General features: G+C 41.9%; 1 protein-coding gene across 22 annotated transcripts in view; it reads right to left on the bottom strand.

Moving 5' to 3' along the window:
• The window catches only part of PARD3 (par-3 family cell polarity regulator), a 629,826-nt gene that overhangs the window by 222,447 nt on the left and 390,278 nt on the right, over window positions 1-17,101 (bottom strand). For 12 of the 22 annotated variants that reach the window (XM_047755484.1, XM_047755488.1, XM_047755500.1 and 9 more), the window contains 2 exons: window positions 8,594-8,744; window positions 1,613-1,802 (listed from right to left, as the gene is read on the bottom strand). In XM_047755484.1, coding sequence (XP_047611440.1) covers window positions 1,613-1,802; window positions 8,594-8,744 — 341 coding nt within the window. Of the gene's footprint in view, window positions 1-1,612; window positions 1,803-8,584; window positions 8,745-17,101 lie in introns of all 22 variants that reach the window. The other 10 variants (XM_047755497.1, XM_047755490.1, XM_047755482.1 and 7 more) reach the window with 1 other exon arrangement.

Here is a 17,101-nt window from a genome sequence, read left to right on the forward strand (position 1 = left end):
ATTCCAGTTATTAATCCTGCCTTATTGCCCTTTTGTTTTCATAACATTTTCATCAAGGATTAGGGAGATATTGTCAGGCTGGAAAAGCTTACATTTTCTGCTGTGATTCAGAACAGCTGCCATTCTTGTTTGGATAACCCTTCATTCATATTCTCTGCCAGCCCTTGCACATTCCCCATAGCAAAATCATACAAGTCCTCACCGTTTTAGGAATCCCCTTAGGGAAATCAATGCCACACTTGAGCCCTGCGAGTTATTTATTTATTTCCACCAATACAGCGCTTCCTAAGGCCCCAAACAGATCTCTTCTCCCCACGGCCGCCTTTGCGATTCCTCCTCCTGGCGGAGACGCAAAGACTTTCGTCCCTAAGATGAACAGTGCAAACATCTAATCCTTTCTTGGTTGCTGCTTCCACTTTCAGAAAGAGAAATAAACTGAAGCTGTCAATACGACAGGATGTGAAGATTTCAAGTGGGTTTTTATTTTATATGGTACTTGCCCCTGTCCCCTGAACCAAAAACCCCATTCACAGGTGAGCTCTTCTGCAGGCTTGAGTGGAGCTCGGTGCCACAACACTGAAATATCCCTTTGCAGAAGGATTCATACAAGACCCCAGAGAAAGGGGAATAAGACAATTTGGTATAAGGCTTCACTCGGTTTGTGTTCATTAGCAAACAGCCTCCAAGGCCACCCCTAGGAGGGACTTTCCTTTGGCTTATTGGTGTATATAATTATGAGGTATGCAAATGAAGACACACATCCACATTTATGTGCACAGGCCAGCTCGATAATATCCAAGGCTTTCTTGTATTTTGAGAGATCCAGGAGGAAAAAACAGCATTGGAAGGCCCCAGACGTCACAATGTTAGAAGTGAGCATGCGACTCCTAGAGTTACAGCGAGTTCCTGTTGTGGCTCAGTGGGTTAAGGATCCAGCGTTGCCATGAGCTGTGGCGTAGGTCACAGGTGCATCCGCCAAAGGCAAAAAATAAATAAAAAAATAAGAAAATCTGTAAAAGCCTCTTCCCACTCCTAGAACATAACAATGGTGGATCTGGCCAATGCCATCTAACTGTTCCAAACTCTCAGTCACCATAAGGGTTTGCTGAGAATTTATTTAATAGAAAAATGGCTCATCAAATTCCCACTGCTCTAGGTGTTCTCTTGTGGTACAGCGAGTTAAGGATCTGGCAGTGTCACGGCAGTGGCTCTGGTCACTGCTGTGGTGAGGGTTCAGTCCCCGGCCTGGGAACTTCCACATGGCTATGGGCGCAGCAAAAAAAGAAAAAAAAAAATTATCCGTCTCTAAAATAATTCATAGAAAAACTTAATCAATGAGTAGGGTTTTTTGGTTAGTGGTAGTTTTCTTCTGGGTTTGGCTCAATTATTAAGCATAGCCCGGAAAAGGCTGAAACAATTGGGCAGGTTTATGAGATTGGGCGAATCTTTTGTTAAAAGAGGAATAATGAAGAGTATTAAATCATGAAAACAGAACATTATTATTAAAAAAAAAAGAAGCAAAAACTGATCTGTTCCAGCGACAGATCGTTTAAACATCACATCAAGGGTAAGTGCAATGGACTAATGTTTTGCAACCCTGGCATCTTCTTACCAGTCTGCTGAGTCAGTGATGGCAGCCTTGGCCCAGGTGCTAGGATCTGTGGTCACGAACCCTACATCATCATGGGAGCTGGAAGATGACTGGTCAGAGAGGTGTGGAGGAAGCACCGGCAACCTGTCATCCTCTATGATGACAGTGTCATCTTGGGGCATGTTCACCGTGGGGGACAGCTGGTATTTACCTGTCCAGTGGGGAAAAAAAAAAAGAAAGAGAAATTCTAGACATCCATCTAAGGGTTAAGGGGGATCATCTTAATTCTTGGCTACACTAGAAAAAGTCTACATTCCCCAAATCTGCTCCAGCTGGTAGGACAAAACTAAATGAAGAAGATGGAGTTTCCATAAATGAAGGTCAGATGGAGACCCCCAGTGTATTCCTTCCTCTGACATCACAGCTATGGGGCTCCGGGTGCCCTGAGCAGTGTCTCTGGTTTGACATGTCCTAAGGCCAGAGATGATCTCCAGAATGACCTGTAATGTGGAAATGCCACATCGATGCTACGTGGTTAACGTCCTTTGGAAATTTTTATCAGGAAATTTGGAGGGAAGCCCTGCAGATGTACATCAATGATTCAACCATTCATTCACTGGGCGTGAACCACCCAGCAGGTCTGTATGAAAGACTTCATCTCTGCCCCTCAAGAGCTCACACCCTAGAGGAGGAGACGGACAGATAAGGTGGGAATTGATTGGTGCCGTGAGTGATTTGGCAGAGTGTGCTGGCATTCACCAGTGTTGGTCACCGCCTGGGTAGCTGGAGGCAGAAGATGCTTGGAATCTTAACAGAAGTCAACATCAGAGATGGGCTTTGAATGACGTGTGTGATCTTTTCTGCCAGAAGAAATGATGACACTGATGTTAGACTGGCCATACCATCACTAAACACACGTTGGCGAAACGTCAAAAGTGCACTCGGGACACTTCAAAGATGAGTGCATGCAGCAGCAAGATTGTGGGGAGATGGCAGGAGTTTTCTCAAAGAGAAAAGATTCAGATCTCACTGCCCAGAAGTTTTCAGGCCAAATCAGGGGAGCTTATAAATTCTGATTTATTTAAGCAGGATATAGTGTTGTCAGTAAGCAAAGACCCAGAAGTCTATAATGATCAGATTCTTTCCAAAAAGTCTGTTCAGGTTCATGGATCAGAATGAGAGACATTTACATTTCTTGGGACAAAATTATGATTCAAGGTCCCAAATCCTTAAAGACAGATAAAACTGGGTGCAACTAGAGCTTATCCTACTAAGTGAAATGTCTGAAAGAGGACAAATAACATATTCCACCTCTAATATGCGGAATTTAAAATATGGCACAAATGAACCTATCTCCAAAACATACTCACAGACTTGTGGTTGCCAAGGGGGAAGAGAGAGGGAATGGGATGGACTCGGAGTTTGAGGTTAGTAGAAGCAAACTATTACATTTGAAATGGATCGACAAGAAGGTCCTACTGTAAAGCACAGGGAACTATATCCAGTCTCCTGGGATAGACTATGATGGAAAAAAATAATAATAAAAGAATTGAATATATCTGTGTGTGTGTATGCGCACATGTGTGTGACTGAGTCACTTTGCTGTACAGCAGAAATTGGCACAACATTATAAATCGACTATAGTTAAAAAAAAATTTAAGGTAAGGAAGAGGCCATCTTCCTCCCCCAAATGCTTGTAGTTCTTCTGGTTTGCTCCCCAAATCTTGTGCTGTACCTCCTCTGAGCAAGAACCTTCCTCTGGGCCAGGTTTTGGTTCACATGAATACCCCGTGAAAGGCTGTACTCAGAGAAACATGTACCCCAGGGTGATGCAGGTCCACTGGCAGGGCTCCCCCAACAAAGCAAGGAGACTGGACACTTTTCCCATCACGTTACAGGATGATGGAAACACTCTCATTTTAAGGCCAATGTGTAATCAATAATTTTTGGAAATTTGGCAGTGGCAGATATAGGCATGAAGGATTTTTTAAAATATATGTTATTCTAGACATTTCAACAAAGGAGCAAACATTATTAAGATATTTTTTCGGGACAACCCTCAACAGCGAACTTGCTGGAAATCTCAAATTCATTCATTGTTTAGTATCAACTTCTCCATCATAGAAATAGCCTCTGTTCAGTGCAGCCTCTACTTGACAAGTTATCAAGAAAAACACTCTCCATTTTGATCTGAAATGCATCCACTTTGGCAAACTGTGAACACTAGCAACTTTTTATCAATGCTCATGATAAGAATGTAAAGCAAATTTAATACTTCATTGTTTCCCTTTCCTGAATTCAGATCACTCACTTATGCCTACTCAAGTTTTAGGATATTAGTGCAGAAAGACAGAAATCTGTTCAATAAAACATCACTCATAAATAAGGCTGGACATTCTAGCACTATTACCCAAAGAAATAGTCCCCTCTCAAGATATACTTTTGTTCCTCAAAAGTGTATAGCACTACAAAACCCAAACTACCCCTGAAAGCTCACCACTGACAAGGCACAAGTCATGGTGTTAAATGTCATGTCCTCACACAAGCAAAATTTATTGGAAGAAACAGTCATGGTGTAATTATAGTGCACTCATTTCTAAACACAAAAATGAAAACTCTTCTGCACAATCTTTTCACAGAGACAGCCTAACGAGCAATATGGAACACTAAATAGTTCTTTGTGTGACAATTCTTTTCAATGTTGTTTTGAGTAGAAATATCTTTCCTCAAGTGATCTGAAATTTTATACAAAAATACACGGCACAAAGTTTCCCTATTAACAGGAGACAAGAATTCAGCTTTTTTTTTTTTTTTTTTTTCCCTCTCACCCATGATTCTGGAGGCTAATATTTCCAAAGGCTTAAGAAGACTTATTTTCCATCCATTTTCTACTTTTCAACAACTTGCCAGGAATATTGTTTTGGGATCCAGATCCAGGGAATATATTGGGCGTCATGAACTAAACTACCAAATTACAGAGTCTACCAAACTCCACCGAGACAATAACTCCCAATTATGTTTGCTGGTACTTGGCACATCATAAATGTGAAAGCTTCAAAGGGTGACTTCAGAAGGCTTTGATCTGTTTTTTGGTAGATAAACTTTCCCCTTTCCTCAACCAGTTAACCAACAAATGAAGATTTATACAGCAGCAGAGTGAAACAATGAGATACAGAATGACTGTTTACTAAACATTTATTCATTGGTACATTTACATAGAAGGCAACACCATGCATGACACTAGAAACCCATGAAAGGAGGAAAAATTCGCCAGTGATTTGACTCACATCAAAATAACATTAAAGTTCCATTTTTCTATGGTGGATTTCTAGCAAGATCAAAGTATTCTGAACAGACGTATTTTTTAAACTCACCATGAGTGTATGGATATAAAAACTACAGCGATTAAGTTCTAAAATGGATATAACAGATTTCAGTTTTGTTTTAAACAGAAAAATTCTTCAGATTAAAAAAAAAAAAATTGGAAAAAAGCTAATGCTCCATGCTCCCAAATGTCAGCTTGCAATGTGTCCTATGAAGTGAACATGTTGGTGAGAGGAGCTTGTTAGCAACAGTAATAGTTAAGATGGTCTAGCAACTTGTAAAATATTTTTAAGGCTTTTGAAAGGAAGAAATCCTACGTAGGTTCACTGCAGATTCCTTCTTGATGAATGTCCAAGATTAATCCTTTAAGATCCAGAATAGTGGAAAGTCAGCCACTACAGACGACTTCTGGAGAAATCTTGCCTTTGGTTGCAAGTCTGGCTGACCCCACCAAAAGCTAAGGAGATCGATCGGCTTCCAGGAACTGTGGGACTCATGACTCAGAAAAAAATACACATTGTAATTTGGGTTCAGAAGCACAGAAAGTTTGGGGCTTCAGAGCAGTCACTTAATGTCTTTGGTCCATAAATCCCCTGAACAGAAGTTAAGTAGGCTGGAGTACCTGATTTGTAAGGTTATTTCAAAGATAACTTCTTTGATTTTTAAATCACAGTCATTGCCAGAATGGAACAGATTCTGTAGACTGTCTAATGCCAGTTACTTAAAAATGTGGATACTTAAAAATTGATGGGAATAAAAAAAATGAATGTCACTAACACTTATTGTGTGATCCCAGTATTCCCCAGAGAGGATTATTTTTAGAAAGAGGAAATAACCAAGAACAAATCAAACAAAAATTGTCATGGGATCTTGGGACTTAGTTCTTTTATCTGTTAAGTGGGAAAGTGTGGCTGATGATATCTGACATCCTTCCAACTCCAAAATCTTTTCCTTTTTTGGTCTAGTTTTTGGAAGCTTCTCTCCTGGGATATGTTCCCACAGAAATGAGTCAGAAAGCCTCAAGGCTCCTTTTGGGTCTAGAGTCCCACAGAAGGAACATTCTTTGTGAGAATGTACCCTGTCCACATAAAATTAATCATTTCTTGATGTAGTCAGCTGGAATTTCAGTACAAAGTTCTATGTGAATCATAGCAGATCAGGAAGCACCACTACCTCCCCTGGGGTCTACATAAGAGTTAACCTAAAGGCATAGAGAACAACCATTAACCAAACAAGATCTGTCTGGGAGATTTCCACGCACCCAGACCCTGTGTTGATCAGTAAATACTGTTGCTACTGGTTTAGGTTAACTGAAATTCAGTGCTTTAACTCCTTATATTTGGTACTCTGTTTTGGTATCTTGTTGCAAGGTATATCTTTTGCAGGATTTCTACCTTTAAGTGGGACGTGGCGTTAACAGTGTTTGTTTCTTAGGGCCAAAGATACTGAAAGAGGGAGGGACAAAGACTGAGAAATTCTCAGATTTGTAAAACTCAAGATAAATCAAATTAAGCATATACATTTCTCAGGATAAAACTATATAGGACCCTGAGTTTCCAGTACAATATGTAAAAAACTGTCTTAAGAAAATATCCAAATCATTTAATATCCACTTGACCTACCAGCAAAGAGTATGAGGTTGGTAAACCCTACCCCAATCCCAAAGGGTACACCCAGACAGGACAAAGCACAGAGCCATGAGGGACGGTACTACCCCAGGAGAAGCATCTGGAATTTTAAAGTCCAATTCACCTCTAGCAGAAGGAAGGGAAAACCATGCCACCTATAATGCAAACTTAAAAAGCCTAATGAGGCGTCTCTGACAAAACCAGAGCAAGAGACTGAAGAAAAGGAAGGAAACCTGGGAACTCCCTGGTGGCCTAGCAGGTAAAGGATCCCGCGTTGTCACTGCTGTGGCTCGGGTCATTGCTGTGGCACAGGTTCAATCCCTGGCCCGGGACCTTCTGCATGCTGTGAGTGCAGCCAAAAAAAAAAAAAAAAAAAAAATCTCCAACCCATATATACAGCATTTCCAAAGGTCACTAGGTGAATTGGGTTTTTTTTTTTTTTTGTCTGTGTTTTAGTTTTAGTTTTTCGCCTTCCTCTGAAGCATCAGGGGTTGGAGGCAGGATGCAGGTTACAGGAGCTGGTGGACCAATGGTCTGATTCAGTATGGCAAGTCCTACGTTCCTATAATAAAGGGGAAATTACAGCGAATCACTTTGTATGCACACAGATCCAGGGGCACATGCACTCTCGTTCTCTGTCAAGGGGTCTGACTTTTCACCAACTAAGAAGTATTTAACAAAGAGAAAGCCTCACACCGAAACCAGGACAAGTATGGAAAACCCAGCCGAAGTGAGGAGGGTGGTCATTAATACGCGAAGGTTCATCTCACAAACCATGTGCAATGCCGCTCACCTGACAGGTGTGCAGTATCTTTAGCATCCTTCCCCTACCTGCACTATGCCAAGCAAGCAAAGGAAAAAAACCAAAAACAACAACAACAATAAAAAAAATCGAAATTAAACCAGAGAACTGACATGTCTTCATTCTATACGTGACAAAAAAAGAAGTGGGGAATTGAGCAGGTTTTCCCAACAAGAAAGCCAGAAGGATTAGAGGAAGAAGAACAGAAAATTCTACCAGTCACGTTCATATGTATTTCCTATCACACTCGGCAGAAAGTTCTTTGAAGGCAGACTATTTCTCACTCCTCTTTGTACCTAGAGCAAAAGTGTATGTCTTGCCAACAGCAGGCTTTCCATAAACATCCACGGATGAAAGAAACAAATTCCCGTTCCAGTGAAGCTTCCTAATGGAGACTTCTATAAAACCTCCACTAAATGTACTCCAAATGAGTTCAATTTAAGGCTGTACTTATTCAAGGCTTGCGAAACATACCAGCAATGAAGGTGGTTTATGTCACGTGCTATTTTAATCAAAACAGCGTCTTTCGTTTTAAATTTGAAAACTCTCACAAGCTAATCCCAAGATGAGCAACTCAGTAAATCCAGCCACTCTGGTGGCAGAGCAAGTCTTTATTAACCGGATCTGTTAGCAGAGAGCTGAACCGCGCTGAGCACGTGCTAATAACCTCATTACCCACTGGGGCCACGAAGACAGGATGGGGCTGAATCCAAACAAAGGATGCACAAAACTAGTTTCAGGATTTTTAAATGGAGGCTTTGAAAAAGTAGAGATGCAATTAAAAAATGTTAACATCCTATTGAGTACAAATCACCTAATATGAATATTTCATGTACAGGTATATATGTATTTTTTGCCTCTCCCTCCAAACGGTGCTATTGTGATTCCATAACGTTTCAATCTTTCTTGCCATAAACCACAATATTTTTATTTTATTTTTTTTCTTGAAAAAACACAGCTTCACTTCTCATCTCAAACACTCCGAGCATCTCTTAATCACTGGGAAACACTTCTGTGCGACCCCCTTCTTTTTTTCTCTTTGCGTGTTACAGGATCTAAAACTCACTTAACAAAATCAATGTATTGACTCTCTTCACATTAACACTTCCTGAAGGATTAGAATGAACCTGCTCCTTGTCCTCTTGAAAACATGGCCCTCCTTTACATTAATATTACATTAATAACCTCTCCATGAACCAGTAAAAGCACAAGAGTGAGATGTGATAAACAGGGTTTTACCTGACTCACCCATTATCCGACTGAGCGCAGCATTTCTCGTGGGTGATTCATCAAGGCCCTCGATCCCGCTATAGAGGGAATGGGAAATCCTTCGTTCTCGCTCATCCAACACCGTTTCAATGGGCAGCTCGGGTCCAGAGGGGCTCCCAGGTGACTTCAGCTATAGAGAAGGGGGGAGCCAGGGAAAAAAAAATCAGAACTGGAGGCCCATTAGCAGCATGTGGGAATTATAACAACTTGCCCAAGGCCTGCATCCAACTGGGTACCAAATGAACTAGAACTTTTCACCCTGTACCAAAATAATTTGTGATGACAGCTCTGCCTAATGACCAACTTTCTGTGCCACTTTACACTGTGCCTCCCATGAAGTTCTGTCAGATTTCAACCACTGGAGGAAAAATATGTATATTAAAGGCTTTTTTTTCCAGACGCATCTTGTTGCCTTTTTTTTTTTTTTCGTTTCAGTTGGGTGGTTAGGATCTGTTGAAGTCAATTTAAGTTATGGTTTAATTCCGAATTCCTTATGAGATATTGCTCTGCGCAAGACATGCTTTCCCATCATCAGAATGGAAGCTGGAACTTTCCTTTTTATACTGAGTGTGTAAATACACACGCCACAAGCACACCTTGGTGTGGGAGCCGGGAGAATTACTCTCTAGGACCGAAAGATCACTTGTCAGCGCGGGGGCTCAATGTCTTCTGTGAAATTAGAAACCCTCACCCCATTCTCTCATTGTGATCGTCAGTAGGAGACAGTCACGGAGAGAAAATAAACCCCAGGGTATACTGATAACACGGACGTGAAGACCTAATACTCTAATGAAGCGGGAAAAAGATGCCCATTTCACACAGACAATCTGCTAGATAAGCGAAGAAGAGAGGTGGATGTTTATCACCAGAATTAAAAGAGGATGTGGCGTTCTTGAAGACACCTGTGCCTTGTAAGTTACATACTTGAGAAAAATATGAGTAAGAACTCTATGCAAGTGAGGCCGTTACACATCTGCTTCAAGGAGGAGCAAAGCACACAAATCCTCCCGAGGTGGGCTCCGAGGGTCACCCCGTCACTGACATCTTCTGATGCCTTGGAGCTGGCCTGCAGCCAGAGGCAGGGAGGGTGGGGGCGGGGGCACAGCGCAGCCCAGCAAAGTGGAGAAAAGACCGCGCATTCCAAACAGATGAAACCGCAACTGTGGCTCCTTCGTCTGAACGAATTATTATTTCTGTTAGAAGCTATCATCTGTTTAATATAAATGAGATATTTAATGAAGTTCCGAACTGTAGACTTATCGCGCCCAGTTTGATAAGCACTGGGGAAATTTAATGCATTGAAGGGTCAACACAATTACAATTGGAGGCACGTCAAACTGCGGGAGAATAATAAACTTGCCGTGCTAGTGAATTAGACTCAATAAGGTTTAAATTGTGAAATGAGGATTTGTTTTATTAGTTTTTTTTTTTTTAATCGAAGATTACAACTGACAGCTTTACTGAAAAGTAAATTAAATATTCAAGGTCTCTGATGTAAAAAAAAAAAAAATACAAGAACATTTTCTGAAAGAATACTACGCTTAAACGCCAAGGTACCCTGCGGAGGTAAAAACAGAAACACAACAAATACCCACTACCTTTAAAAACAGGCACGGGTGAATTTTTTTAACGGGCACATGCATCAAAGAGACCCGCTATACACGGCTCCACACCCCAGACCTGCATCCTGCACATTCACTCATTTTATCATAAGACAGACAACACAGCCTCAAGTTTGCTTAACAAATACTTTTAATTGAACTGTATAATGCCACGATTTTCTAGATGATAAAAATCTTTATAAAGCGCCTTTATGAGAAATCCCCAAATACCCCAAGAGGCTATTTTAGAATTGTATAAAGTCAAATAAAAATTCCATTTAAAAAAAAATAGCACATGCAGGCTTTCTAGAGAAAAACAATAAGATGCCTGTTCCTGAGAAACCTCGCACTGGAACACGTTCATGGGAAAGCGTCTGCCCCTCCCCTACCTCCCTAAACCACGTCTAATTTGCATCTCAAAAGAGATTTAAATGAAGACATCAATGGCCTCCTACATAAATATTTAACAGAAGATACAATGCCTTTTAATTTCTTAAAAACAAAACTGATTGGGGTACACAGCTTTGTTTTAAATCTTCAGCTATAGAGATTTTGACGATTTTTTTTGTGGTTGCAAGCAAAGGCCTTTGAGAAAAAGGAATGCATCGCATGGGAGCAGGAGGACAGCCACTCTGAGAAGGGCTGTCCTGGAAGAGTAGCCAGGCCTTCCTGCAATCTGGGCGGCTCCTAGGCCTTTTCAAAGTCTCCTTCTATAAAAACCTTATCAAATTAGGCTTCATTAGAAGACGACACCAAAATAGAAGAATGGCAATTTTCACTTCGCTCTTTCAACTGCAAAGATGTTCCTCAGTCCAACATAATTGAGTCTCAAGTAGGAGCAATTGTGTTGGACTGCCCTCAGCTCCAGCCCTAGGAAAACATGAAAGCCTTTGACCCGTGAAAGAAAAATCAGGACTTGATTGCAGCAAGATAACTCATCCTGGGAAGCAGCATAAAGTGACAGAGCCTTCTTCCAAAGTAATGTGGAAACCATACCCTGTACTCTTCGATCAGGCCATTTATTTTGCTTTGTGGTCACCATCCTCTCAAAATAATAAGCGAAGTGAATAATAAAGATTTATGCCTATCAGCTTTTATCAGAGTTCCCACCATGGCACAGCAGAAAAGAACCCGACTAGAAACCATGAGGTTGTGGGTTCGATCCCTGGCCTCACTCAGTGGGTTAAGGATCTGGCATTGCCATGAGCTGTGGTGTAGGTCGCAGACACAGCTCAGATCCTGCATTGCTACGGCTGTGGTGTAGGCCAGCCGCTACAGCTCTGATTCGACCCCTAGCCTGGGAACCTCCATATGCCGAAGGTGCAGTCCTCAAAAGCAAAAAAAAAAAAAGAAAGAAAGAAAGACACAAAAAACTAAAAACATTTATTGGGACTTCATTACCTAAGGCATAAAAATTAGGAATTACCCCATATCTAAAAACAATACGGTACACTCTTTAAAAAGATATTCAAAGATATATTGCTTTTATAATCAGAAAATGGTAAATGCTATTTAATAACAAAAGACTGGACTTTGTCCAGTGAACATGCTTTGTATTATACACTTGGCCTACTCTTCTTAGAAAAAGGTAAAATATTGATTTACTTTAAAAAAAACTAATACGATATCCACGGGGCTTAGTAAAATCTCATGTTGTTTAAATGTGCATTAGTGCGTCAAATTATGTCTTTCGCATCAAGGAAATCTATACCACCAACTCAACTACAAACTGGCATGAAAAGCTGGCATGGATACAGCCCTAATCCCCTTCAGCAAACCTAAAATTGTGTCCTAGTTAGTAGCAGGCACAATCTTATTATCCGATACTTCAGTCTTTGTAAGCTTATTCTATTTTATCCTTAATTCCTGGCATAGAGCAGACACTAGGTGAATAATTAGGTGAATAAAGTTGTTTCTGAGTGAATGACTCAGATTTTCTTAACACAGTTTTGAGATCTGATACCTTTAGGCCACATGGAAGCGGGCTTTTAAAGCTGAGGGCACAGCACAACACTGCAAGTAAAAGACATTTGACAGAGATGCCAACCACACAGTGTAGAAAGTTCTGACACCCAACTGAAATGTAAACACAAAACAACGAATAAAAAGACAGACAAGGTTTAGCTTTGGAGAGGAGTGGCAGGGTTTCGGGGTGCAGTTCTGGGCTCTGCTCTCAGGGGGACCTACAGTTAAGGTCCTTCACGTGGCCGACGGCGAGGACTGGAGGGTGAGGTGAGCCCAGATGTGGCAGACCCGAAGCTGACCTCTGTCGAAGGCCAGGACTCACCTGTTTACTGTCCACTACTTCCCAGCACAGCCTGAACAAGTCACACTCGCAGTCAATGAGACTCTCTCAAGTGCCTCTCAATTACGCTCGGCCACCACCTTGGCCTTGCAGCCAGTAAGCATGGCATTTGACCTCTCGGTGTTTAGTCTTCATACATAAAGAGAATCAAAAATGATACTGATAGAATAGGCCCCTTCCTATTCTAATGGAGCTTTCTGATTCTAAGAGGAGGACACCCAGAGAGAGAGTTCATCTTCAAATAGTCCTCCGTCAGTTCACTGAGTTCCGACAAATTTCTAAACCCACCCCTATCGGGATAAAGGACATTGCTATGAACGTCCTTCAAATCATTTCCCACTCAATCCCAATCCACCCAAAAGCCGCCAATGATATTCCATCACAAAATAGTTTTTCCAGTTCTAGATTTTCATACAGATTCAATAAGAATAGCGATAATATGCTATTAATAACAAATAATATGCAAATTAATCATCCCAATTAGTAGTCCAGTTGTCCACTGCTATAAAAATGCCTGCTATGACTATTAATTAGATGTTGCTATGCTACAGAGCAATTGGAAAGAAATGACCCTTCATTGATACTGACCCTGCTAATCATATATCCCTCTACTGCAATTTTTCAGGGGTCTTTTCTAGAATTCTTGTGTACAGAGTTTTCCTATTTTGTTAAGTTGATTCCTAAGTAATTTATGGTTTTTGATATTATAGTATCTGACACTTTTATTTTATTTTCAAATTGTCTATTCCTAGTACATATAAATAAAATTGATCTTCGCCTACCATTCTGTGACCTTCCTAAATTCACTTATTTGTTCTAAAGTAATTGCCTTGTAGATTCCTTAGGATTTTTTATGTAAATGATGATGTCATCTGAAAATAAAAACTTTTATTCCTTCTTAAAAAAATAATTAAATTAAAATAGCGCTTGGTAACTATATTCTTCAATATGGGGTCTCAGACAAAACTTCCCTCGTCTTATTCTCTGTTGGGACCAAGAAAGGCGTTTACAAGAAATCATGTCTAACAGAGATATAACAAAATGACTAAATGACTGCACCCTATGCCAAACTACCGTAATTCCTATAAAAATGAATTTCTTTGGAACATGTAAAATCAGCTTGCTTCTCCCATACAGGCTCTTTTCTTTCTTATTTCCTTTCTTTCTTTCTTACTTTCTTTCTTTCATGGGCCACCAGTGTGGCACATGGAGGTTCCCAGGGTAGGGGTCGAATCAGAGCTACAGCTAACAGCCTACACCACAGCCACAGCAATGCTGGTTCCTTAGCCCACTGAGCGAGGCCAGGGATCGAACCTACATCCTCAAGGATACTTGGTTGGGTTCGTTTCTGCTGAGACACAAGGGGAGCTCCCACACAGGTTATTTTCAATATGCAAGGAAGGATGTCAGGTGTTTACTCCCATTTCCCGATGTTCTTCAAAGTCCTCAACAAATTCATCCTTTGCTGTGATACCAATGTTTCTGCCTCTTGCTTTATGGATTTTTTCCAATGGAAAAGAAGTCAAAAGTTATCCTTCAGAAGCACAAACCAAGAGGAAACCATCTCTTTTCTCTTTTTTTAGGAAACAATTACTGCTTATGAAACGTTTTTAAATATTTACGTAAGAGCATTAGATCTATTTATTTATTTTTTTGTCTTTTTTGCCATTTCTCGGGCCGCTCCCACAGCATATGGAGGTTCCCAGGCTAGGGGTCCAATCAGAGCTGTAGCCGCCGGCCTACGCCAGAGCCACAGCAACGCCGGATCCTTAACCCACTGAGCAAGGCCAGGGATTGAACCCGCAACCTCTTGGTTCCTAGTCGGATTCATTAACCACTGAGCCACGACGGGAACTCCAAGAGCATTAGATCTAAAGACAGGAAAGAAAATCTGAATTACTGCCAAAATACTAATTTTGTTACCTGGTCTTGCTAGAACATCTAACGGGAACTACATTAATCTTTTCTGGAGACTGGAACCATCCTGAAGAGGATGGAAAGCTCTCAAAGGGATTTCGGCAAGGAGTGACAGGATCCGTTTGTGGGAAGATGTGCTTTACTGCAGTGCAGAGGATGATGGCGAGAGGTCCTTCAGGGAGCTGCAGCAGAGAGCCCCGAGAGATGATGGGGCCAAACCTGGGCAACGGCAGGGGAAGGAGAGGAGGGCAGAAGGAAGCAGAGGGTCCAGAAGAGGTGGCTACGGAGACAGGAAAGGCATTTGAGAGATCAGAGCCACCCCAGGCTTCCAGCTTCTACAGCTGAAGAAACGGTGGCGCTATTTCGAGGGGGATGGGGAGAAGGGTTGATCAAGAGCTCAAGGAGCAACAGGTTTCGGAGAGGAAAAAGTACAGGTGCCTGAGAGACACACCAGTGGACATCTCTGTGGGCGGCTGGATAGAGGGATCTGGAACGAGCGTAGAAGAAGGAACACGGGATTCATCACAACGTGGGGCCTGAGGGCCAGGCGACAAAGGTCCCCCAGGGTGCATGTGCGGAAGACAGTGCCCAGCAAATGCTTCGAGAAACACCACCAGTAAAGGAACAGGTGGAAGAGCGCAGCCTTTGAGGAGACAGAGGGCCAGAGTCAAGTAGGAGAAAGATGGAGAGCCAGGAGGAAGGGATCCAGGACCGAGGCAGTGGTCACAGATGCCTGAGAGGTCAAGTGGAAGAGACAGAATTACCTTCCAGAGAATATCTGCCACGTGCTACATGGGGACAAAGACCAGGGAAGCGCAGGGGAAGGCGATCCCCAGTGCAGAGGTGACAACTGTTAAACATATTGAGGGAGTTCCCGGTGTGGTTCAGCAGTAACAAACCCAACTCGTATCCGTGAGGACTCGGGTTCCATGCCTGAACTCCCTCAGTGGGCTAAAGATCCAGCATTGCCATGAGCTGTGGTATAGGTCAGAGAAGAGGCTCAGATCTGGCATTGCTGTGGCTGTGGTGTAGGCCGGCAGCTATAGCTCTGATTAGACCCCTAACCTGGGAACCTCCAAAGGCTGTGGATGCGGCCCTAAAAAGACAAAAAAAAAGAAGAAAGAAAGAAAACACACAGCACTTTCCCCATGTGAGAGGGCAAAGAGAGATGCACAAAAGATGTTCTTTTGCAAATTTTCATCTTCTCTAGCTTGAAATTAAGTATGCAATCCCTTGATTTAAAGATGAGTTCGTAAAATATAGTTCTGTGATGCTGTCAAAGGCTGGACCACAGAGCTGATGTATAGACCCAGAAGGAGAGAACTCAGCACATTATCTCGGCCTGAGGTTCATTCATGACAAGACGCCCCATGCTTATATCAATATTTACGGTAATGTAATGTACACATCCCCCCGCCCCCCAGTAATTCAGGAAGATGTTTTTCCAAAGGTAATATATAATATAAGTACAACAGCAGCAAAATCATGTCTTAAGACTTACGGGAAGCTGAAACAAGCTCTCTGTCTTCATATAATTCTCTAGTTAAACCCTGTCAGGACAAAAGGCTTTTCGCTAGTATTACAAAGAAAGCACAGCACTCGTGATAAGATTTCCTTGATCTAATTGCTTTATAAGCTTACTCTATCCTAAGAAATAGTAATAACCAGCAATGTATGAAAATGATACCATAAAGAATATTGAATATTAAAGTCTATTACTGCCTACTGCCGCTGTTCCCTTACTTAAATCATTTTCATTCACACAAATTCACATGCAGAGGTGAATGAGATGCAGAGATACTGCAGTGGGATTCCAATGCCATGTGTTTGCCAGGGTAACAGGGGATCAGATCAGTGCTTTTATCAAAACATTTTCAGGCTGGCACAGGTCTGTTTGGGGAACAAGAGGGAATCATCCAAACCAGAGTAAAGCAGGCTTGGATCCACGGTGCTCACCATCAGTCCATTTTTCCTACTTTTTTTTTTTTTTTCTCCCACTTTTTAGGGCCACACCCTCAGCACAAGAAGGTTCCCAGGCTGGGGGTTGAAAGGGAGCTGCAGCTGACGGCCTGAATCACAGCCACAGCGACTCCGGGTCTGAGCTGCATCTGCGACCTGTACCATAGCTCACAGCAATGCCGGATCCTTAACCCACTGAGTGAGGCCAGGGATCGAACCCACATCCTCATGGATACTCATTGGGTTCGGTCCCACCGCGCCACGACGGAAACTCCTCCGTTTCCTACATTTTAAGTCCTCCTATCACATTCAGTTCTTTCCTCTGAAGGAGAACTTTGAGAAGGTGCTAGAGATTTTAGTTTGTTTTTGTAAACAAACTAAACAGACCAAAACTATGACATATTGTCCAGGAGAACATCCAGAGAGGAAACCCCATCTGTTTGTAATCGCCACTGGCTCCCCAGGACCTAACATGTAGATGATGCTCCGGGAACCTCTGTCAAATGAATACAGCCTATGGATATGAAATTATTCCATTTTTGAAAAAGACCAAATAGGGAGCGATGTGTCCTGTGAACTTACGGTGGAGAATTTTTGACAGAGTTCCTTGTAAGACTTACATGACAAACATCAGTCAATGACTTGGAAACCAGTAAAGACTATTATCCAAGAAAACCAACCCAGCAGCCCACTCTGAAAGATCCG

Source organism: Phacochoerus africanus, chromosome 12, assembly GCF_016906955.1.
Source record: "Phacochoerus africanus isolate WHEZ1 chromosome 12, ROS_Pafr_v1, whole genome shotgun sequence".
NCBI classification, from domain to species: domain Eukaryota; kingdom Metazoa; phylum Chordata; class Mammalia; order Artiodactyla; family Suidae; genus Phacochoerus; species Phacochoerus africanus.